Source organism: Bubalus kerabau, chromosome 10 (genome assembly GCF_029407905.1).
Source record: "Bubalus kerabau isolate K-KA32 ecotype Philippines breed swamp buffalo chromosome 10, PCC_UOA_SB_1v2, whole genome shotgun sequence".
Taxonomy (NCBI): Eukaryota; Metazoa; Chordata; class Mammalia; order Artiodactyla; family Bovidae; genus Bubalus; species Bubalus kerabau.
In genome coordinates, this window is record NC_073633.1 from 14338621 (window position 1) to 14362391 (window position 23771).

The 23771-nt window shown below is 43.6% G+C and overlaps 1 protein-coding gene across 2 annotated transcripts in view; it reads right to left on the minus strand.

Annotated features, from left to right (window-relative positions):
- ARSB (arylsulfatase B) overlaps positions 1–20928 on the minus strand; it is a 180937-nt gene extending 160009 nt beyond the window's left edge. Inside the window, exons 1-2 of one of the 2 annotated variants that reach the window (XM_055536654.1) lie at positions 19504–20928; positions 991–1177 (exon numbers count right to left, since the gene is read on the minus strand). In XM_055536654.1, the coding sequence (XP_055392629.1) occupies positions 991–1177; positions 19504–19806 (490 nt within the window). In that variant the 5' untranslated portion in view covers positions 19807–20928. The remainder of the gene's footprint in view (positions 1–990; positions 1178–19503) is intronic. The other variant, XM_055536655.1, reaches the window with a different exon arrangement.
- Between the last annotated feature and the right edge of the window lie 2843 nt (positions 20929–23771).

Sequence of the window (23771 nt, forward strand, 5' to 3'; positions counted from 1 at the left end):
ATTTATTTCTTAAATATTTACATTCAGTGTATGTTCTCTTTTGGATACGGCAGGTTGTAAATAAATGAAGAGACAAGTGGGAAGTTGGTAGCAAGCTAAACGGCTAGACAGATAAAACAGAATATTCTAGATAGACAGAAAGCAAAATATGAAAAGAACTTGATAGAAAGATATATAGCCCCTGGCAAGATAAACAGATAAACAGGTTGTTACAGTATGGTTCGTAATAGGTTTGCTGCTGCTGCTGCTAAGTCACTTCAGTCGTGTCCGACTCTGTGCGACCCCAGAGACGGCAGCCCACCAGGCTTCCCCGTCCCTGGGATTCTCCAGGCAAAACACTGGAGTGGGTTGCCATTTCCTTCTCCAGTAATAGGTTTAAAGAGAGCATATTTGAAAACAAACTATAGGCTTTACATTTATTTTTACAGGGCTATCACACCCATAAAATATTCATTACTTCTTATCTCTTCTATTAACATTTGTTATTTACCCTCCCATTTTATTTATTTGCTCTATCTTACCCAATTTAGTGATTTCAAAAACAGATCTCACAGAATGGGGAAAGGATACCAATGGAAAAGAATCTGTTTATTTCCAGGAAAAACAAAACTAAACAAAACCTTTGAACACAGTTCATGAGGAGAAAAGAATATTCTGAACTTTTGTGAAGGAATTATTCTTGTATTGAGTTTTGCCTGAAACTTTTTTTCAAAAAATCAGTCTGTATCCCCTTTCAGTCATAGAGTTCTCTTACAGCACAGAGGCCTCTGACATGGGGACAGCAGACTCTTCCAAGGACCCCGTGTGCGGAACAGAACCCTGGTGGAGGCAACTGCTGTCCCAGCACGCCCGGAGCGCACCGCCATGTCTGGGGCCCCCCAGTGCTACTGACTGATGCATTCTGCTTTCAAGTTTCTGGTCATTTCAATTGTTTTATGAGACAGCTGCAGTTGGTCTGCGTTGGTACAGAAACATGTGTATTTCCATTACCAAAGTAGGTATCAAATCCTCGGCGTGTTGGAAGACATTCTTTCCGGTACATTCCCAGGTGCCACTTTCCAACCATGTGGGTAGCGTAGCCTGCTTCTTTTAGAAGCTGGGGCAGGAGTTTTTCATCCAGAGGAATGCAGCTGGGCTGACAGGGCCAGATTATTTGATGCTGTAAACCTGTGTGGATCTTAAAAGACATAAACATAAAATTATGGATTAATGATGTTGAAACATTCTAAACAAGCAGATAAAGTGGTTGCCTAATTTATTGGACATATCTGGGGACCTGAATGTTTAATTCAGTTTCTGTACCAATTTAAGGCATTTCTAAAAGGCATTTTTATCACTTATTCAAATAAGGTAATAGACATAAATAAGATTTTGAAAGAAATGAATAAAAGCACTCTAACAAATGTTAGATAGTTTCTACAAATATTTATTCAGGAATTATGTTAGAAACCATTAACTTAAGTTTTCACTTCCTACTTCAAAAGGGTAGCTGTAATATGAAGTGTGGATCTATCAAGGAAAAAGTGTTCTAATTCCTATGCATGTGAAAAGCTGGCGTTTGATCAGAAGGAGCTTCTATAATTTTTCAAGTCTTGAGTTTTTAAAAGGGTATAATGAAGGTGAGGATTTGCATTTCTTATTCTGCCTTATAGAAACCATAATTTCAAAAGACAGGGACCAATTTTTCTTTACAAAAAGAAAACAGCCACCCACCCGACAGCTTAGGAGTGGTTCATACAAGTCTGCCTAGGGGGCAAGCACCACACAACCAACTTTAACAAATGATCATGTGTTGAGTCTTGGAGTAATATTAAAATAGAATGTCTACAATTATATGAAAAGGCAATTAAAATAACCCTCCCTTTGCCAACTATACGTCTATGTGAGGCTAGACGTTCTTCAACAACTTACCAAAACCATATATGGTTCATCTTTCACCAACTGGGGGGAAGGGGCACTAACCTCCGTGCAGTTGAAAATCTGAGTATAACTTTACAGTCGGTTGCATCCAGGGATTTAACCAACCACAGGTCATGCAGCATCATAGCACATATTTAGTAAACAAAATCCACTCCACATATAAGTGGACCCTTACAATTTGAACTCATGCTGTTCAAGGGTCAACTTGATTGCGCTGGTTGGACACAGCAACAGATGTAATGTCATAAACTAGCTAGTTTCTATTCATAGAAAACATACAAAAATATAAAACAATGATCACTCTTCTTGCATAATTCTTTTGTTTTGGAAAACACAAAATAGCCTATTTTCCCTAAGCTATGTATGTTAATATGTAATAGAATTATTATTGTCATTTTTCAATTAATAAAAAAATATTTTAAAATTTTAATTTTTAATATGGTAAAGTTTGAAAGGGATAACCACATAAACATAAGCTCTATGGCGTCTTCAATTTTTAAGCAGGTACATGCTTTGTTTTAAATTCATGGCAATAAACAGATATGAAGTAAACACAAAAACAAAACAAAAACCTTCAATTTTTTTTAATGTATTATAAACTACTTACTATTAAATAGCTTTCTCATAAACTTTGACATGGTCTTGAATTTCATTTTTTGTGTGCCTGTCCAGAGCCAGTCCTTTTGGAAACATATTTGCTATTGCTTGATTTCATGATATCTTTCCATGCCCTCCTAAAGGACCATGTGGAATATCATAAATGTTAAAGTGAGCTTATTTTGAAGGTGATAATATGTTTGCTAACTTGATAGTGTGATAATGGCTTCACAGGCATATACATATCAAAACTTACCAAACTGTATAATTGAATTATATGCAGTTTATTGCTTCCCTGGTAGCTCAGATGGTAAAGAATCTGCATCAATGCAGAAAAGCCAGGTTCGATCCCTGGGTTGGGAAGATCCCCTGAAGAAGGGAATGGCTATCCACTCCAGTATTCTTGCCTGGAGAATTCCACGGACAGAGGAGCATGAAGGGCTGCTTTTTTCCATGGAGTCGCAAAGAGTTGGATACGACTGAGTGACTAACATCTAGTGCATGTCAATTATACCTCAATAAAGCTATTTAAAAATAAAAGTGAGTTTAAATTTTCTGTTCAGATTTTGTGCCCTCCCTAGGAATAACTGGACTTCTACACTGGGATATGTTTCAGATGCCCTTCATTTTCCCTCCAAATTCCCAATTTGCCTTCTGTCCTGTTTTCAGCCTGGGAAATCAACCTACCGGGACCAAATCAAAAACCTTCTGCACCTCCTGGTTCTGACTGGGTTCAGTCAATGGGGAGCCCAGACAGGGATTGGAGGGAGGGAAGAGATGAATGACCCCGAGTGGCCAGGTTATCTGCATCCTGCAGGCCATTCTGAAAGTGGCCTTCTCGACAGGATTCTCTGTTTCCAGGTTCTGGTCTCTCCTCTTCCTTTCCTTCCCTTCTGGTCTACGAGTAGTAATAGCTCCAGTGAGTCATACACTATCTCTTTCTGTTTCCCCAACACATTCGCACCTTTTAAAAATAGCCCCTGGGACCTCCCTGGTGGTCCAGTGGTTAAGACTCCAAGTTCCCATGTCAGGGGGCCCAGGTTCAACACCTGGTCAAGGAGCTGGATCCCACATGCTGCAACTAAAAAAGTAAAATAAAATAAAAATAGTTCCTTTGTGAATAAACTCTCCCTAAATGGTCCTAATTGGAATATGCCATCTCTTTCCAACTGGGATCCTGAATCATAAGGATGTGACTATATCCAGGCTGGGAAAGGGAAACATCGCTCTCTAAACATACACAAGCATGCACACGCACGCACGCACGCACGCACACACACACACCCCTCAAATAATAGTCCATGGTTAACACTAGAAGTTTACTCAATGGAAAATTAATCCTGGCTTCAAAAACTTCATAATCTATACTAACTGGCAACAGCAGAAGATATGGAAAGATAGCATTTTACGGAGTTCAAAAGACCCAGTGGACATAAACATTATGTGCAAATTTCTTTAAATGGAAAGTTCATCCATCACTTGATCTCCGGTCGCTGTAAAGCACTGCCAGGGGATGCTGTGTGATTTGCTCTTCCAAGGCCATGGGCACCACGCCAGGTGGTCAGCTGAAGCCTCCTCTATTATCTAAAATCCTATGGAGCAGGGAACGTTCTTTTCACTTCCTGAGAATTTATTCGACAGAGCATTTTTATGGCATGACTCGGGGAGCGGAAGCCAAAGTCTGGATCCCAGCCAAAAACATATTTTTGGTTTGTTCACACACTGTTTGAAGCGAGGAAGCTGTAGTGTGTAGAGAAGCTGTAAACAGGCAAACACAGAACTGAGCTTGGGTTTAGCACTGAACTGTAGAGCCACGCCATGCTTCATGGGGCAGGATGGTATTAAGGCGCCAAGAAGAATCAAAAGAAAAAACAAGCATCCCCTTGGCAACACAACAGCATCTAAAACAATTCCATTCTAACATCTGCCTTCAGTGTTTGGAGAGTACGCATTGAATGGAGAGGGTCCTACAGATAGTATGCTGCTGCTGCTAAGTCGCTTCAGTCGTGTCCGACTCTGTGTGACCCCAGAGACGGCAGCCTACCAGGCTCCCCGGTCCCTGGGATTCTCCAGGCAAAAACACTGGAGTGGGTTGCCATTTCCTTCTCCATTGCATGAAAGTGAAAAGTGAAAGTGAAGCCACTCAGTCGTGTCTGACTCTTAGCGACCCTATGGACTGCAGCTCACCAGGCTCCTCCATCCATGGGATTTTCCAGGCAAGAGTACTGGAGTGGGGTGGTATAGGAGAGTCCAAAGAGGTTACTTTCTCTCCGTAGCTGTCTCGTCTTCATTAAACAAAGCCTCAAAAAAACAGCTTCTCCTAAGATTTTACTTGAATCTCAAGGATTCCCTCCACAAAGGCAAAGAGTCTGCAGAGTTAGTCAAGGATCTGCCTTGTCTCTGGGTGCTTTCTATGAGAAAAGTGATGAGAAATCTTTGTTTACATATTTTGCTGCGTGTAAAAATGTTTTTGACCCTGTAAGTTATTGACCTTGAATATACTATCAGGGTGGTCTCTTGAGAATTCAAAAAAAAAAAAAAAACACTCTCCTGGAAGGGGAGGAGAGAGGATGGCGCCCACGTCAGAATCTCATAGGCAGTCTATCGATTACCAATCTATTTGGAAGCTCAGAGCACTGGGTTTCAGTTACTCTTGTAATAAGCTCTCCCAAGGGCCAGGGAGACCCTGCTACATACACGGCATGAGTGTGCGTGCTCGGTCGTGCCCAACTCTTTGCGACCCCAAGCACTGCAGCCTGCCAGGCTTTCCTGTCCATGGTACTTTTCCAGGCAAGAATACTGGAGTGGGTTGCCATTTCTTACTCCATTCTCCATATGACAGAAGGATTTTTGGTTTGTTTTATCGAATTAGCACTTTGACGATGCAGTTATGAATTTTCAAAGAGCCAAAAATCTCTTTGCAGGTGAACAAGGTGAAAGTCTAAAGTCAAAACTTGACATGAAAAGCAAAATTTTCATGTGCGTGTGTGTACTGGCAGTGTACTGGCATTCGTGTGTACTGGCAACGGACGCTATTTCTCTGAACTTCAGTAGTGTCGAGATAACACCCAGGGGAACAGAGCAGGATTCCGCCTGTCAGTCTGACCTGAGCACGATGAACTCATTGCAGCCCTGTATTTGGGCAACACCTCCTGCTGCAATACTTGAAAATTCCGAAAAAATGGGCAGCTCTGCTCTTCCACATTATACACCAGGGAGCCTAACGGAGAGCTTCATGACCAGAACACGATCACAGAACATGCTGGGGGCCAGCCAGGAGTTCAGAAGTGCCAGCCTGGGCCTGGGCCAGAGCACTACAGGTTTTAACCATGGCTGAGTACCACTCGTGCCACCTTAGGGTTTATCCCTGAACAAATGGATAGTGGAGAATCTGCTCCCTCCCAGTTAGCCTTCTAAAAAGCAGTCAGCTGCCCACACTGCTGATGCCAAGAGTGACAGAACACACATTATGTGTGTTGGGGGCCTGGCTCTGCCATCTGGCCTAGTCCTTCAGAACTCGGGCTGCAGAACTGGCTGGCGTCACTGACAGTTTTAAGGGTCTATTTATTTTGGTGTTGATTAGCAAAGAGTGTAAATCTCTGACTAAACCACAAAGGGATGTTGTTTGCAAAAGGAATAAACAAGGCAAACGCTGTTTCACTGCCTTCCTGTTTAAATTATAAATCCAGCTGAGAGCCCAGAATGAAAAGGAAGGACAATATGGAGGAAAAAGAATTTTTAGAAAAGTGATATGAATAAGGAAACAGAGCTACCAGACAGTAACAGCTTATGCTCAGAGTGATTCTTGGAATAACAAACTTCAAGTGTCAACCAACCTAAAAATCCCGTAAGTTAATGATTCATATTCCACTCAACTCCGAACTTTTTATTCTCTCTTTTCCCATTATTTGGGAAGTAAAAAAGGTAAAAATTAGATTAAAAAAAGAAATCTTCAACATTTGCAGACTAAGGACTCCAGTTGCCCCTTCCCTCTTGGGAAAATGCCTCTCGGCTCAGACTAGGCTCAGCAAGAACACTTGGCTTCAATAAAAACAAAAGACCCATCAGAGCAAGTCATTCCCCCCTCCTCGCCCCCCTCCCCTTCCTTCAACGAAGCCCTGATGTATTTGTTGCAGAGGGCAGCTGTCTTGTTTGTCAGTATGAAGCAGATGCATCCTTTACTCCTCCCCTCAAATGAGCACAGAAATAAAGACCAGCAAGTGCTTTCTCTTTGGAGGCCCCAGTGGCCTCTGGATTACATGCTCCTCTTATGGCTCACTCCTTGGATACCTCGGCAATAAGTCATAAGTGAGTGAGGGTCGCTCATTCGTGTCTGACTCTTTGCGACCCTTTGGACTATGCAGTCCATGGAATTCTCCAGGCAAGAATACTGGAGTGGGCAGCCTTTCCCTTCTCCAGGTGATCTTCCCAACCCAGGGATTGAACCCATGTCTCCTTCATTGCAGGCAGATTCTTTACCAGCTGAGCCACCAGGGAAAGCCAAGAATACTGGAGTGGGTAGCCGTTCCCTTCTCCAGGGGATCTTCCCAACCCATGGATCAAACCCAGGTCTCCTGCATTGCAGGTAGATTCTTTACCAACTGAGCCACCAGGGAAGTAAGTCATATGAACACTCCTAATGTGTGACTGGGCTTCCCAGGTGGCGCTAGTGGTAAAGAACCCGCCTGCCAATGCAGGAGATGTAAGAATGATGGGTTCGATCCCTGGGTGGGGAAGATGCCCTGGAGGAGGGCACAGCAACCCACTCCAGTGCTCTTGCCTGGAGAATCCCACAGACAGAGTAGCCTCGTGGGCTCTAGTCCGTAGGAGCGCAAAGAGTTGGACATGATGAAGCGACTGAGCGCAGGCAGGCAATGTGTGACCACTTTTCCCCGAGACTCCGCCTCTTTCTTCCAACTCTTGACTCCTCTTTGCTCCACTCCTTAGAGTCAGGGAGAGGCGACCAGGGACAGGAGACGCTGAGAGGCATGCACTCGCAGAGCTGACAGAGACTGAGCAGACAGGACATGAGGAATGAGGCAGTGAGGAAAAGCCGCAGGGAGGTGAGAGCCTGCCTAGAAGGAACTGCTTCCTCTTTCCACACCCTCTTCTGCCTGCAGCTGTGGGGTCCTCCCTGCTCACATTCTTAAAGCAAACTAGAAGCCAAAGTCAAATATCACCCACCATGCTTCCACACAGCCTCCTTCCTAGATCTCCTGTCCAAGGTTCTGCTACAGGTGTGAGTGAAAAGGCGTGAAAGTGTCTTGTCCGCTTATCAACGTGATGAAGACAAATGTGGCATGGGTCCCTTAAGAATGAAACCTTGGCATCATCTTGCATCGCTATTATCCTCTGCCAGTGCTGGTGCAGTGGCCCCTCAGTTCCCAAGGTAAGAATGTTCCCAGGCGAGGCCCAAAGTTACTCTGTTTTTTTTTTTCCCCCAGAAGGAAGTGCTTCTATAAAGGCTTACCAGTTTTGTGACCCTTTCATCCTTTTAATTTCTTAAAAAGGAAGCCAGGGCACTAGAAATGACCTGTCAACCCTACACAGTTAAGACAGTGAGCTCTTTCAGGAAACACACAAGTGTTAAAGCGCTTAGCAAAGTCATTCATTTAGTTGCTCAACATTGGGTGCTTCTCTGGGTCAGAGACAAGCAGGGCAAGTGGGGAAGTCGACTTGAGAATAGACAGCCATGCTGAACTGGGACTGCAGAGATGTAATGAACGTTTTGTAGCAAATAAAGTCAAGTTGTAAGAATAAGGAAATTCAGGATTTTCAAGTCTTTGGTTCTAACTAAAAGTGGTATACAAATTCTAGTAGAAAAGTTGAAGGATTTTTATTTACTTATTCTCCCACTTTTATAAACATCTTTATTACATGTGTTTTTTTATTTTTTTGGTACCCCAGGTGAGACATGAACTCACAATCCTTAGCTTAGGATATGTGTGTTCTCTATTGAAATATATTCAACACATAACACTGTATAAATTTAAGATGTGTCATGTATTAATTTGATGCATTTATACATTAAGATGTGATCACCATTGTACTGATAATTAGCACTTCTATCATATTATATAATTGTCTTCTTTTACTGGTTGGAATCATTAACTTATAGACTCCTAGCAAGTCTCATGCTTATAATACAATATTATTGTCTGTATCCACTGTGCTATGCATTAGATCTCTAATCTTATTTACTACCCATTGCAAGTTTGTACCCTCACACATCTGTCCTTAGAGAGATAATGTGATACTGTCATAGAATAAACATAGGATAAAAATATTCACAGATCATATATCTGAAGATGGTTTAGCATCTAATATATACCAGTGTTGGCAAGGATATGGGGAATAAGAATAGGATTTCCTATTCAAAATATAAATAAAATATAGATTTCTCAAAGATTTTTAAAACAGGGGATGAATGAGTCATAAGACTGTAGGAAGAAAACTAGCCAAAGTGGCCAGAGACCTGAATTCCAGTCCCTGGAGTACCAGGAACTACTTCGCTCCTCTGCTGATCAACCTCCCCCTCCCCTCCATCTAAACTGAGCAAATTTTCACCAACGTGTGCAAGCTGTAAAGGTTTCAAATGTGAGGATCCTGAACAAATTAAACGTCTCAAAATAAAAGGTCGGATTCACATTCCTTTCTCAACAATTCCTAGCCTCACAGCAAGCAGCTCCTGAAACGTGTAAAACACTGTTGAGCAAGATTAATCTCTCTTTCTACCAGTAGGTGGAGATAGTGGGTACGATACATGCTTTTCTGAAGTTAGAAACTTGCTCTAGTGAACACAAGAGTCTTTTAATCAAAGAAATTTAGAGTTCTTTTTTACATTTAAATTTATTTATTTTAATTGGAGAAAGAGCCTGAGAGCTCACTCCAAGTCTCATATATTATAGATGTGGAAAATCACGTCCTTTGAGGTCAGAGTCTGAAGGCTGACATGGCAAAGACTGAAACCCACATCTCAAAATTCTACTAGTCCTCTTCAGTAAATATAAATTAAAAACCGAAAACTCAGCATTTCTTGGGAATACAAAGTTAAATCACTCAAAACTTGTTTAGCACTTTGCACTTTTCTAATCTAAAGCTTGATGATTAAGGAAGGGGGAATCTCTATCTGTGCTAAGTTCACAGATAAGACCACTAAGCAGTTCTTTCAAGTATCTAGTTTTGAAAGAGTCAACAAATTTCCTCATTTTATTGTCTAAAATTATGCAAAACACATGACTCATTTTGAAATAAAACCTTTCTCACCATTTTCACTTTTTAACATAGGGAATTCCTAACTTGAAATGCAATGGGTTAGTTTTTCTCATCAAGTTGTTTAGGAATGACCTAAATGTTAAAAAACAAAGGAGATTATTTAGTAAATCTGAAGCAGCTCTTGCAATGATATTTTTAAATAAGTCTGAGTAGGCAAGATAGTGTAATGCTTACAGACTATACTGCCTGGGGCAAATCCTGATTTACAGATCCACAGCTTACCAGCCCCATGACCTTGAGCAAGTTTCTTAACCACCTCATCGTTTTCCTTGTTATCAAATAGGGATGATAAAGTAGGACCTATTTCATTGGGTTGCTGTAAGACTTAAATGAATTAACACATGTGAAATGCTTAGAATGGTACCAGAATATAGAATCTGAGGCCAGTGAAGCTCCTTGGCTCGCCCAGAAATATTGACTCTTTTAAAAGAAGATGCTTGCTAATCTATAGATTCAATGCAATCCCTATCAAGCTACCAACAGCATTTTTCACAGAACTAGAACAAATAATTTCACAATTTGTACGGAAATACAAAAAGCCTCAAATAGCCAAAGCAATCTTGAGAAAGAAGAATGGAACTGGAGGAATCAACCTGCCTCACTTCAGACTATACTACAAAGGTACAGTCATCAAGACAGTATGGTACTGGCACAAAGACAGAAATATAGATCAATGGAACAAAATAGAAAGCCCAGAGATAAACCCTCGCACCTATGGAGAAGGCAGTGGCAACCCACTCCAGTACTCTTGCCTGGAAAATCCCATGGATGGAGAAACCTGGCAGGCTACAGTTCATGGGGTCGCTACAAGTCGGATACAACTGAGTGACTTCACTTTCAGTTTTCACTTTCATGCATTGGAGAAGGAAATGGCAACCCACTACAGTGTTCTTGCCTGGAGAACCCCAGGGATGGGGGAGCCTGGTGGGCTGCCGTCTATGGGGTCGCACAGAGTCAGACCTGACTGAAGCGACCTAGCAGCAGCAGCATGGACACCTTATCTTTGACAAAGGAGGCAAGAATATACAATGGAGAAAAGACAATCTCTTTTAACAAGTGATGCTGGGAAAACCAGTCAACCACTTGTAAAAGAATGAAACTAGAACATTTTCTAACACCATACACAAAAATAAACTCAACATGGATTAAAGATCTAAATGTAAGACCAGAAGCTACAAAACTCCTAGAGGAAAACATAGGCAAAACACTCTCTGACAAATCACAGCAAGATCTTCTATGACCCACCTCCCAGAGTAATGGAAATAAAAGCAAAAATAAACAAATGGGACCTAACTAAACTTAAAACCTTTTGCACAACAAAGGAAACTATAAGCAAGGTGAAAAGACAACCTTCAGAGTATGAGAAAATAATAGCAAACGAAGCAACCAACAAAGAATTAATCTCAAAAATACACAAACAGCTCATGCAGCTCAATACCAGTAAAATAAATGACCCAATCAAAAAAATGGGCCAAGGAACTAAACAGACATTTCTCCAAAGAAGACATACAGATGGCTAACAAACACATGAAAAGATGCTCCACATCACTCATTATCAGAGAAATGCAAATCAAAACCACAATGAAGTTTCATCTCACACTGGTCAGAATGGCTGCTATACAAAAGTCCACAAGCAATAAATGCTGGAGAGGAGGTGGAGAAAAGGAACCCTCTTACACTCTTGGTGGGAATGAAAACTAGTACAGCCACTATGGAGAACAGTGTGGAGATTCCTTAAAAAACTGAACACGGAACTGCCATATGACCAAGCAATCCCACTGCTGGGCAAACACACTGAGAAAACCAGAATTGAAAGAGACACGTGTACCCCAATGTTCATCGCAGCACTGTTTATAATAGCCAGGACATGGAAGCAACCTAGATGTCCATCAGCAGACGAATGGATAAGAAAGCTGTGGTACATATACACAATGGAGTATTACTCAGCCATTAAAAAGAATGCATTTGAATCAGTTCTAATGAGGTGGATGAAACAGGAGCCTATTATACAGAGTGAGGTAAGAAAGAAAAACACCAATACAATATATTAATGCATTTATAGGGAATTTAGAAAGATGGTAATGACGACCCTATACGCAAAACAGCAAAAGAGACATAGATATATATAAAGAACAGACTTTTGGACTCTGTGGGAGAAGGCAAGGGTGGGATGATTTGAGAGAATAGCACTGAAACATGTATATTCAGTTCAGTTCAGTCGCTCAGTCATGTCCAACTCTGCGACCCCATGAATCACAGCACACCAGGCCTCCCTGTCCATCACCAACTCCCGGAGTTCACTCAAACTCATGACCATTGAGTCAGTGATGCCATCCAGCCATCTCATCCTCTGTTGTCCCCTTCTCCTCTTGCCCCCAATCCCTTCCAGCATCAGGGTCTTTTCCAATGAGTCAACTCTTCGCCTCAGGTGGCCAAAGTATTGGACTTTCAGCTTCAGCATCAGTCCTTCCAATGAACACCCAGGACTGATCTCCTTCAGAATGGACTGGTTGGATCTCCTTGCAGTCCAAGGGATTCTCAAGAGTCTTCTCCAACACCACAGTTCAAATGCATCAATTCTTCGGTGCTCAGCTTTCTTCACAGTCCAACTTTCACATCCATACATGACTACTGGAAAAACCATAGCCTTGACTAGACAGATCTTTGTTGGCAATATCTCTGCTTTTCAATATACTATCCAGGTTGGTCATAACTTTCCTTCCAAGGAGTGTCTTTTAATTTCATGGCTGCAGTCACCATCTGTAGTGATTTTGGAGCCCAGAAAAATAAAGTCTGAAACTGTTTCCACTGTTTCCCCATCTATTTCCCATGAAGTAATGGGACCAGATGCCATGATCTTGGTTTTCTGAATGTTGAGCTTTAAGCGAACTTTTTCTCTCTCCTCTTTCACTTTCATCAAGAGGCTTGAAGCACGCTGGCTGTGACGGACCGCACAGAAGCATGGTTGAGAGGAGCTACCCCTCACCCAAGGTCAGGGCCAGCAACCAAGAGTGCCAGGCTGCATCAGCACAGGAGTGGCCTAGAGGAGCTACCCCACATCTGAGGTCAGGGGCGGCGGCTGAGAGGAGCTACCCCATGTCCAAGAAGCAGCAGCTGCGTGGGCACAGGAGGGCCTAGAGGAGCTACTCCACGTTCAAGGTCAGGAGGGGCGGCTGTGAGGAGATACCCCTCGTCCAAGGTAAGGAGCAGCAGCTGCACTTTGCTGGAGCAGCCGTGAAGAGATACCCCACGTCCAAGGTAAGAGAAACCCAAGTAAGACGGTAGGCGTTTCGAGAGGGCATCAGAAGGCAGACACACTGAAACCACAATCACAGAAAACTAGCCAATCTAATCACACTAGGACCACAGCCTTGTCTAACTCAATGAAACTAAGCCATGCCCTGTGGGGCCACTCAAGACGGGTGGGTCATGGTGGAGAGGTCTGACAGAATGTGGTCCACTGGAGAAGGGAATGACAAACCACTTCAGTATTCTTGCCTTGAGAACCCCATGAACAGTATGAAAAAGCAAAATGATAGGATACTGAAAGAGGAACTCCCCGGGACAGTAGATGCCCAATATGCTACTGGAGATGAGTGGAGAAATAACTCCAGAAAGAATGAAGGGATGGAGCCAAACCAAAAACAATACCCAGTTGTGGATGTGACTGGTGATAGAAGCAAGGTCCAATGCTGTAAAGAGCAATATTGCATAGGAACCTGGAATGTTAGGGCCATGAATCAAGGAAAACTGGAAGTGGTCAAATGGGAGATGGCAAGAGTGAACATCGACATTCTAGGAATCAGCAAACTAAAATGCACTGGGATGGGTGAATTTAACTCAGATGACCATTATATCTACTACTGTGGGCAGGAATCCCTTAGAAGAAATGGAGTAGCCATCATGGTCAACAAAAGAGTCTGAAATGCAGTACTTGGATACAATCTCAAAAATGACAGAATGATCTCTGTTTCTTTCCAAGGCAAACCATTCAATATCACAGTAATCCAAGCCTACGCCCCAATCAATAATGCTGAAGAAGCTGAAGTTGAACGGTTCTATGAAGACCTACAAGACCTTTTAGAACTAACACCCAAAAAAGATGTCCTTTTCATTATAGGAGACTGGAATGCAAAAGTAGGAAGTCAAGAAACACCTGGAGTAACAGGCAAATTTGGCCTTGGAATACGGAATGAAGCAGGGCAAAGGCTAATAGAGTTTTGCAAAGAGAATGCACTGGTCATAGCAAACACCCTCTTCCAACAACTCAAGAGAAGACTCTACACATGGACATCACCAGATGGTCAACACCAAAATCAGATTGATTATATTCTTTGCAGCCAAAGATACAGAAGCTCTATACAGTCAGCAAAAACAAGACTGGGAGCTGACTGTGGCTCAGATCATGAGCTCCTTATTGCCAAATTCAGACTTAAATTGAATAAAGTAGAGAAAACCACTAGACCATTCACGTATGACCTAAATCAAATCCCTTATGATTATACAGTGGAAGTGAGAAATAGATTTAAGGGACTAGATCCAATAGACAGAGTGCCTGATGAACTATGGACGGAGGTTCATGACACTATACAGGAGACAGGAATCAAGACCATCCCCAAGAAAAAGAAATGCAAAAAAGCAAAATGGCTGCTTGAGGAGGCCTTACAAATAGCTGTGAAAAGAAGAGAAGCGAAAAGCAAAGGAGAAAAGGAAAGATATAAACATATGAATGCAGAGTTCCAAAGAATAGCAAGGACAGCTAAGAAAGCCTTCCTCAGCGATCAATGCAAAGAAATAGAGGAAAACAACAGAATGGGAAAGACTAGAGATCTCTTCAAGAAAATTAGAGATGCCAAGGGAACATTTCATGCAAAGATGGGCTCGATAAAGGACAGAAATGGTATGGACCTAATAGAAGCAGAAGATATTAAGAAGAGGTGGCAAGAATACACAGAAGGACTGTACAAAAAAGAGCTTCACGACCCAGATAATCACGATGGTGTGATCACTGACCTAGAGCCAGACATCCTGGAATGTGAAGTCAAGTGGGCCTTAGAAAGCATCACTACAAACATGTATATACCATATGTGAAATAGATCCCTAGTCCAAGTTTAGTGCATGAAACAGGGCACTCAAAGCCAGTACACTGGGACAACCCAAAGGGATGGGATGGGTAAGGAGGCGGGAGGGGGGCTCGGGATGGGGGACACATGTACACCTGACTGATTCATGTCAGCTCAGTTCAGTCGCTCAGTCGTGTCCAACTCTTTGAGACCCCATGAACCACAGCATGCCAGGCCTCCCTGTCCATCACCAACTCCCGGAGTTCACCCAAACTCATGTCCATTGAGTTGGTGATGCCATCCAGCCATCTCATCCTCTGTCGTCCCCTTCTCTTCTTGCCCTTAATCTTTTCCAGCATCAGGGTCTTCTCCAATGAGTCAACTCTTCGCCTCAGGTGGCCAAAGTATTGGAGTTTCAGCTTCAACATCACTCCTTCCAATGAACACCCAGGACTGATCTCCTTTAGGATGGACTGGTTGGATCTCCTTGTAGTCCAAGGGACTCTCAAGAGTCTTCTCCAACACCACAATTCAAAAGCATCAATTCTTCTGCACTCAGCTTTCTTTATAGTCCAACTCTCACATCCATACATGACTACTGGAAAAACCATGGCCCTGAGTAGATGGACGTTTGTTGACAAAGTAATGTCTCTGCTTTTTAATATGCTGTCTAGGTTGGTCATAACTTTCCTTCCAAGGAGTAAGCATCTTTTAATTTCATGGCTGCAATCACCATCTGCAGTGATTTAGGAGCCTAAAAAAATAAAGTCTGACACTGTTTCCACTGTTTCCCCATCTATTTCCCATGAAGTGATGGGACCAGATGCCATGATCTTCGTTTTCTGAATGTTGAGCTTTAAGTCAACTTTTTCACTCTCCTCTTTCCCTTTCATCAAGAGGCTCTTTAGTTCTTCTTCACTTTCTGCCATAAGGGTGGTGTCATCTGCATATCTGAGGTTATTGGTATTTCTCCTGGCAATCTTGATTCCAGCTTGTGCTTCTATCAGCCCAGCGTTTCTCATGATGTACTCTGCACATAAGTTAAGTAAGCAGGGTGACAATATACAGTCTTGACGTACTCCTTTTTCTATTTGGAACCAGTCTGTAGCTCCATGTCCAGTTCCAACTGTTTCTTCCTGATCTGCATACAGGTTTCTCAAGAGGCAGGTCAGTCTTCATCTATTGAAGAATTTCCATAGTTTATTGTGATCCACACAGTCAAAGGCTTTGGCATAGTCAATGAATCAGACATAGATGTTTTTCTGGAACTCTCTTGCTTTTTCCATGATTCAGCGGATGTTGGCAATTTGATCTCTGGTTCCTCTGCCTTTTCTAAAACCAGCTTGAATATCTGGAAGTACAGTTCACATATTGCTGAAGCCTGGTTTGGAGAATTTTGAGCATTACTTTACTAGTGTGTGAGATGAATGCAATTGTGTGGTAGTTTGAGCATTCTTTGGTATTGCCTTTCTTTGGGATTAGAATGAAAACTGATCTTTTCCAGTCCTGTGGCCACTGCTGAGTTTTCCAAATTTGCTGACATAGTGAGTGCAGCACTTTCACAGCATCATCTTTCAGGATTTGAAATAGCTCAACTGGAATTCCATCACCTCCACTAGCTTTGTTTGTAGTGATGCTTCCTAAGGCCCACTTGACTTCACATTCCAGGATGTCTGGCTCTAGGTCAGTGATCACACCATCTTGATTATCTTGGTTGTGAAGATCTTTTTTAGACAGTTCTTCTGTGTATTCTTGCCACCTCTTCTTAATATCTTCTGCTTCGGTTAGGTCCATACCATTTCTGTCCTTTATTGAGCCCATCTTTGCATGAAATGTTCCCTTGGCATCTCTAATTTTCTTGAAGAGATCTCTAGTTTTCCCCATTCTATTGTTTTTCTCTATTTCTTTGCATTGATCTCTGAGGAAGGCTTTCTTATCTCTTCTTGCTATTCTTTGGAACTCTGCATTCGGATGCTTATGTCTTTCCTTTTCTCCTTTATTTTTTGCTTCTCTTCTTTTCACAGCTTTTGTAAGCCCTCCTCAGACAGTCATTTTGCCTTTTTGCATTCCTTTTTCTTGGGGATGGTCTTGATCCATGTCTCCTGTACAATGTCACGAACCTCTGCTCATAGATAATCAGGCACTCTGTCTATTGGATCTAGTCCCTTAAATCTATTTCTCACTTCCACTGTATAATCATAAGGGATTTGATTTAGGTCATATGTGAATGGTCTAGTGGTTTTCCCCACTTTCTTCGATTTAAGTCTGAATTTGGCAATAAGGAATTCATGGTCTGAGCCACAGTCAGCTCCTGGTCTTGTTTTTGCTGACTGTATAGAGCTTCTCCATATTTGGCTAAAACCACCACAATATTGTAAAGTAATCAGCCTCCAATTAAAATAAATAATTTAAAAAAAAGATGCTTACTAACCCAAGATAATTTCTAATTGAGTCTCTTGAAGTCAGAATAAAACAGGGGAGAAAAGTCAAGCAAAATGTTTGGGGAGGCTAGTTGCTGCAGTGAGTGGTCTCTAAACTCTTTTGGAGTAAGCAGCCTTTACCCTTCTTTCACTACTCAGGGTAGTCTAAACACTCAAATTTGTTTTCCCCCCGAAGATAAAATGTTGGTAACTTATCAGGGAGAATGCTCAGGGGCAAACGCAGTCAGTTATATGAACAAATTTTTAAAGTGTGGTATTTGCTTTCCTGTTCAAGACTGTTGGAAGGGAGGAAGTCGGAGAAATAAATGACCCTCCCATTCTTCTGCAATTTGAGTTCAGTTTTCTTATTTCAGATCAAATGTAGAACCATTTGGGTAAACTATGTCTTCCCTTCAATCCCCTCTTTACTCAGATGCACTTTTACTCCTACAAAGGGTTCAGGGTGATATCTGCATTAGAGCCGAGATTCCTGAGTCCACTTAGCAGCCAGTCAGAGCTGTGGAAAGTATTTAGGGCTGATGGTGAAGGGAACCATCCTCTACCTCCACTGCAAACCTTGAGTTGCATTTAAGTCTTAACTTTTCTGTTTCTAAAAGTCTCAGACCACTATGCAAACCTTTACTGTAAGTGAACCCTTCCCTTCCCTTGATCTCAGGACAGGAGGCTAGGGTTGATGTGAAAGGCTACATGAACACAGATTTGGAGGGCAAGGTTCAAGCACATCCCTGTGACTCACAGTAAGGGGCTGTTGAATACATAGTACATATGGAGGTGTGCTTGTGTTCTCAAGCAGTACCTGTTAATTGTATTTTTCATAGTCATAAACACAAAATGTCAATCTTATTCAGGTTAAGAAAAAAATCCAATTTTAGAGGCCTGAGATGACTAGCAGATACAAGAAAGGCACACAACCCCTTTTTACCACTTTCTAGCTATGTGATTCTGCCAGCTAAGAACTGGCACTTGCCCTCTGCCTCCACAAGGGTTGGGTCACAAGCCACTACAGCTGCTGACCTTCAACACCCCCTGAGGGGAGTTCAGGGTTGAGATTAGCAATAAGGCACTCTGTGCTCTGGGAAAAATTAGCAGAGCAGGCCTTCAGAGAGTTAGATATTTTCAGAAGATTTTATCAGCCCAAGTCTTACATCTCCTTATATCCAGAAAAGCATTAAAGTCATTAACTCATGACTAGCAGCAAGCCTCTGCAAAAACGTGTGCTTGCCTGCACACACACCACCCCAGCCTTCAATAAAATTATATGTAACGCTGACCTTCCCCTACCTCTATGGAGAAGTGTCTCAGAGGTATCCGAAATGCTGTCTGGGGCTTTCCTAGTGGCTCAGACGGTAAAGAATCTGCCTGGAGGAGACCCGGTTTGATCCCTGGATGGGGAAAGTCATCAGCCCAAGAAATATCAATCTGGTTTTCATTCCAGGGCTGCTGAGAACTTGGAAAAATTAAACCTTTGGTAGGACAGTCCTAACGTAGGACCGCTGGGTTCGCAGGGAAACAAAACCGGCCCCACTGCAGACTCTTCCTCCCTGTTAACGCGCCCCCCGTCCACCTCCCCACCCCCGCCACCTGCCTAACCACTCCCGGCCTAGCCCCCACCCCGGCTTTCCTGGTTCCCAATCTTCCCCTGCTCCATTCCTGGGGGCCCCTCCCTTCTCTCTCCATCCTCCCGCTTAAAGGCCGCTAAGCAGAGTCCACTCGGCTCTTCTGCCTACTGACTCGCAATGCCCCGCAGCTGGCATTGCCCAGAAGCCGCTTCCTGGGACCTTCCGAAAACCGAAGGCAGAAAACCCCCCGGGCCAGGTGGGGCGCGGAAGGACGCGACTGGGGGGGGGGGCGCGCCCTGGAGCCGGGCGGCGCGCCCTGGAGCCGGGCGGCGCGCCCTGGAGCCGGGCGGCGCGCCCTGGAGCCGGGCGGCGCGCCCTGGAGCCGGGCGGCGCGCCCTGGAGCCGGGCGGCGCGCCCTGGAGCCGGGCGGCGCGCCCTGGAGCCGGGCGGCGCGCCCTGGAGCCGGGCATGCGCAGAGACCTCCGCGGGCTGCGGGCCTGGGAGGAGCGAGCGCGGCGCCGCCCGTGAGAGAAGCCGCCCCTTGGAGAGTCAGGCCCGGGATGCAGCCGGCTGTTCTGGCTCGCTCGGGGTCCAGGGCCCACTTCTAAGAGGCTCGCGGGCCGGGCGGGCCCCGGGGCGCTGCGTACCTGATAGCGGCCGGTGAGCAGCTGGCTCCGCGAGGGCGTGCACAGCGGCTGCGTGTAGTAGTTGTCCAGCAGCACCCCGCCAGCCGCCAGCGCGTCCAGGCGCGGCGTGCGGATGGCCGAGCCGTGGAAGCCCACGTCGTTCCAGCCCAGGTCGTCCGCCAGCACGAAGACGAGGTGGGGCGGCCGGCCGGCTCCGGCGCCCGAGGCGGGCGGCAGCGTCAGCAGCAGCAGCCCCAGCGGGAGGATGGCGGGGAGGAGCGGCCCGGGGCCTTGCGGCGGGCTCGCGGCGCCGCGCGCGCCCATCCTGCGCCGCCCGCCGTGCCGGCGTTTGTGGCGGCGCCGCCGGCCCCAGGCACGGCTTATAGAAGCAGGAACTGGGCGGCCTGGGCCCGCCCCGCCCCGGCTCGGGACTTCACCCCCAGCTGGCCGCGGGCAGGGGAGACCCGCGCCCGCCGCCTCCGACGCGGGCCGGTGGGGAGGAGTCAGCCTGGAAGAAGCCGGGCCGTGCCTGCTGCCGTGCTCCGTGACAACTCCGTGGGTGCTGGAAAGCAGCCAAGATTTCTTATCTTTCCACGGAAGAGCTATGCCTCGTGGCACCCCTGAAAGAGAGCAGATCTTTTCTTTTTACTAATTCTAAACAGCTTACAAAGCATGTTTCACATCCCTTATTTCTTTACATCTTGAAACAACCCTGGCTGCCAGGAATCACAATTACCCCCGCCCCACCCCCGCCGCCATAAAGAAACAATAAACAAGCTTGTAGTTGGCTGAGCCTAACTCACACTCAGTTCTGACTCCAGATCTTGAGCTATGATGTTTTAAAGGTCGTGACTCATTTCTAGCAGAATTATTTCTGACCAAAGAACCCAGCGTCGTGCAGGTGGGAGAACGATGAAGAGACAAGAGGTCTGGATGTTTCCGATTAATTTAAGAATAGCGCACTCCTGTGAAGCCACTTCCTCCCCACCAGCAAAAAAAAAAAAAAAAAAAATTCAAATACACACTCCGACTGCACGGGGCCGTTTTACAGATGCAGTTGTACTTAGGCTACACTGGGTGTTGATTGAGGTGCTGTTTGAACGCTGAGCAGCTCATTAACCTGTCTGGTTCATGCTCCCTTTAAGAGCTGTTCTTTGAGCTTTAATCGCTCAGTCGTGTCTGGCTCTGTGCGACTCCAAGGACCGCAGCTCGCCAGCCTCCTCTGTCAGTGGGGTTCTCCAGGCAAGAATACTGGAGTGGGTTGCCATGCCCTGCTCTTGGGGATTTTCCCAACCCAGGGATGGAATCCAGGTCTCCCGCATTGCAGGCAGATTCTTTACCGTCTGAGCCACCAGCTGGCTCCCCCACAATCAAGTAGTGAACCAAAGAAATAAAATATCTCATTTGCCTTAAATAATCTGTGGATGGAAGGAAAAATTCCCTTAGCCACGTGCTCATTGAATGGGGAAGTTTAGCCTTATGACCAGTATATTCCCATTGCCATCAAGACTCAATCTACTCTGCGTCTGGAGACAGACAAGAACTGTTAACAGTTGTAGGGGAAGACATTTTGCTCAACATCCTTGCAAGTTTTCTGCATCTGATTCCATGGGCATCATTTTACAACTTTATAGGTTGTAGATAACCAGCCAGCTATAGGCGATGAAAACTAATTGTGTGTGTTAGTTGTTCCATCCTGTTTCTTTGCCACCCCATAGCCTGCCAGGCTCCTCTGTCCATGGAATTCTCGAGGAGAGAATACTGAGAGTGGGTTGCCATTTCCATTTCCAGAGGATCTTCCAGACCCATGGATTGAACCAGAGTCTCCTGCATTGCAGGGAGATTCTTTACCATCTGAGCCACACATGCAAATGAATTCTATCCAGTGGAGCGGCACCCTCACCGCCACCACCATAGAAAGAAGTTTTGCCTCCACTTACACATGTCATATTCCTGATGTGTTCCTTGGATTGTCCTTTGAACTGGTATTAACTCTTCACCAATTTTCTCATTAATGAGTTAAATAAGATATTTAACATGTATTCATTTTTATATATGCATAAGGGTCGTGATTTTTATCTTTTTTAAAAAATAATTATACTTTAGCACATTTTAGACTATTTCCCTCTTACATAGAATTTTTTTTTTCTTTGCAGATGTAGATTAGTTTATGCTACATCCACTTTTCATCTCTGGTGGAATAAAAAAACAGGAAAAATTTTAATTTACCATTAAAGTAATAATTTTTAAAATCGTTAAAATTTTTATTTCACTGATAAATTATTTTAGATAAAATTCTTTGCCATGGATATTTTAATGCTTAAATAATGCAAGTTTCTATTGATTTTCCTAGTTTCTACTCACAGGGCATAAAGTAATAATATCGATGACATTTTCTTTTTTCTACACGAAGTCATTGACTAAGAAATATGAAAGTTGCAAAAAATGCGTTTTTCTTTATATCAAAGATAATAATTTTGAAGAGTTGTTTGAGTCTCATTATGTAAAGGCTTGACAATTTCATTTAAAGATGCTGTAAGAGACCTTAAAGGACTGAGAATTTTCCACAGTGGCCTTGCATGTCCCTCTCCCCTTAACTGTTCCTGCCTACCCTACGTGATAGAAATCAAATTGCCCAAACAGTGGCCACTAATCTGCAGAACAATTCCAGCTTTGACCAACTGCTCTGCTGCTAAGTCGCTTCAGTTGTGTCCGACTCTGTACGACCCCATAGACGGCAGCCCACCAGGCCCCACCAACCCTGGGATTCTCCAGGCAAGAACACTGGAGTGGGTTGCCATTTCCTCCTCCAATGCATGAAAGTGAAAAGTGAAAGTGAAGTCGCTCAGTTGTGTCCGACTCTTAGCAACCCCGTGGACTGCAGCCTACCAGGCTTCTGCGCCCATGGGATTCTCCAGGCAAGAGTACTGGAGTGGGTTGCCATTGCCTTCTCCGAGATTATCTATAAATTCTATCTAAAGAAAAATTTAAAGTGGCTTTCCTCTACCTTCAGGTGCTCAAAAGTTACGTTTTAAAATTTATTATTTAATCTAAATCTTCAAACTGTTGTTAGCAGAAAATCTTCAGAGAAATCTTATTTGGGAGGCTAATATATAAAACTAATTAAAGTGAAGCTGTTTTGGTGGTAAGGGACCTAGAGCCCTGAAGCCTCCTTGAAAAACCCTTAAGGCAGTGGTAGGGGTCACACAGGCAAAATGAATGAAGGGGGGTATGTTAGACAGTAGGAAGCTGTGCGGAAGTGGGGACCATGTCTCGCTAGACAATTATCAGCTTTAGTCAATTGTTCCCACATGGGAATGTGGTGCCTGTGTTGCCACATCATGCATTTTTCTAAGAGAATCTGGAAAGTCAGATTTTATGTAAAATCTCTTTAAGTAGTGGCAATAATTTTATGTTACCAAGAGATAATCATACTTTGTGAGAAATATCCATGCACAGGCTAAATAGAACTCATTGGCCTGTTTGCTGTCTCTGGTTTAATATGTGAAAGGTCACTGGGAAATTGCAAGATAAACCTTGCTCCACCACCCCTCACCTATCCTACCCATGCAAGTCATAGTTCATTCCAATATCACAAAATGGCTTTTGTGGTAAACAATATTTTTAGTGTATACAATTCATAGGCTAATATATTTTATCAAGCTAACCAAAAACTCGTATTTTTTTTTTAATTTAAATTTTATTTTATTTTTAAACTTTACATAACTGTATTAGTTTTGCCAAATATAAAAATGAATCCGCCACAGGTATACATGTGTTCCCCATCCTGAGTGTAGATCAGATGTTAATTCTAAATTCATACTTTAGCCAAAAAAAAGGGGGAAGAATGGAAAGGGAAGGGGAAAAGAAACAGTAGTAATCTCTAAAATCTCGTTATATGTCTAACAGAACATTTAGATTGCTGGAGCCACTTGGAAACTACTAAACTTGCACTGAGCCTTCCCATGTCCTGATGGGAACAAGCTTATGTTAATATTGCTCTGGAAATGTGCACCTGAGTTAATGAAAGAGAGTTAATTTTATAATCATCTGTATATTGAACACCTGTGATGTACAGTGCTGGCTAGTTTTTATAAATTTTCTTAGTTGGAGTTAGGCTGTTTTTTCCTAATGATTAGACTCAGGTTATGGGTTTGTGCAGAAACATTGCAAAAAATGATGTTGCATTCTTGATACTTCTTACTAAGAAGCACATGCTGAGTTGCTTTATTATTTGAGAACTTTGTTAAGGTAGCCATTTCTTCACTATAAAGTTACTATTTTACCCT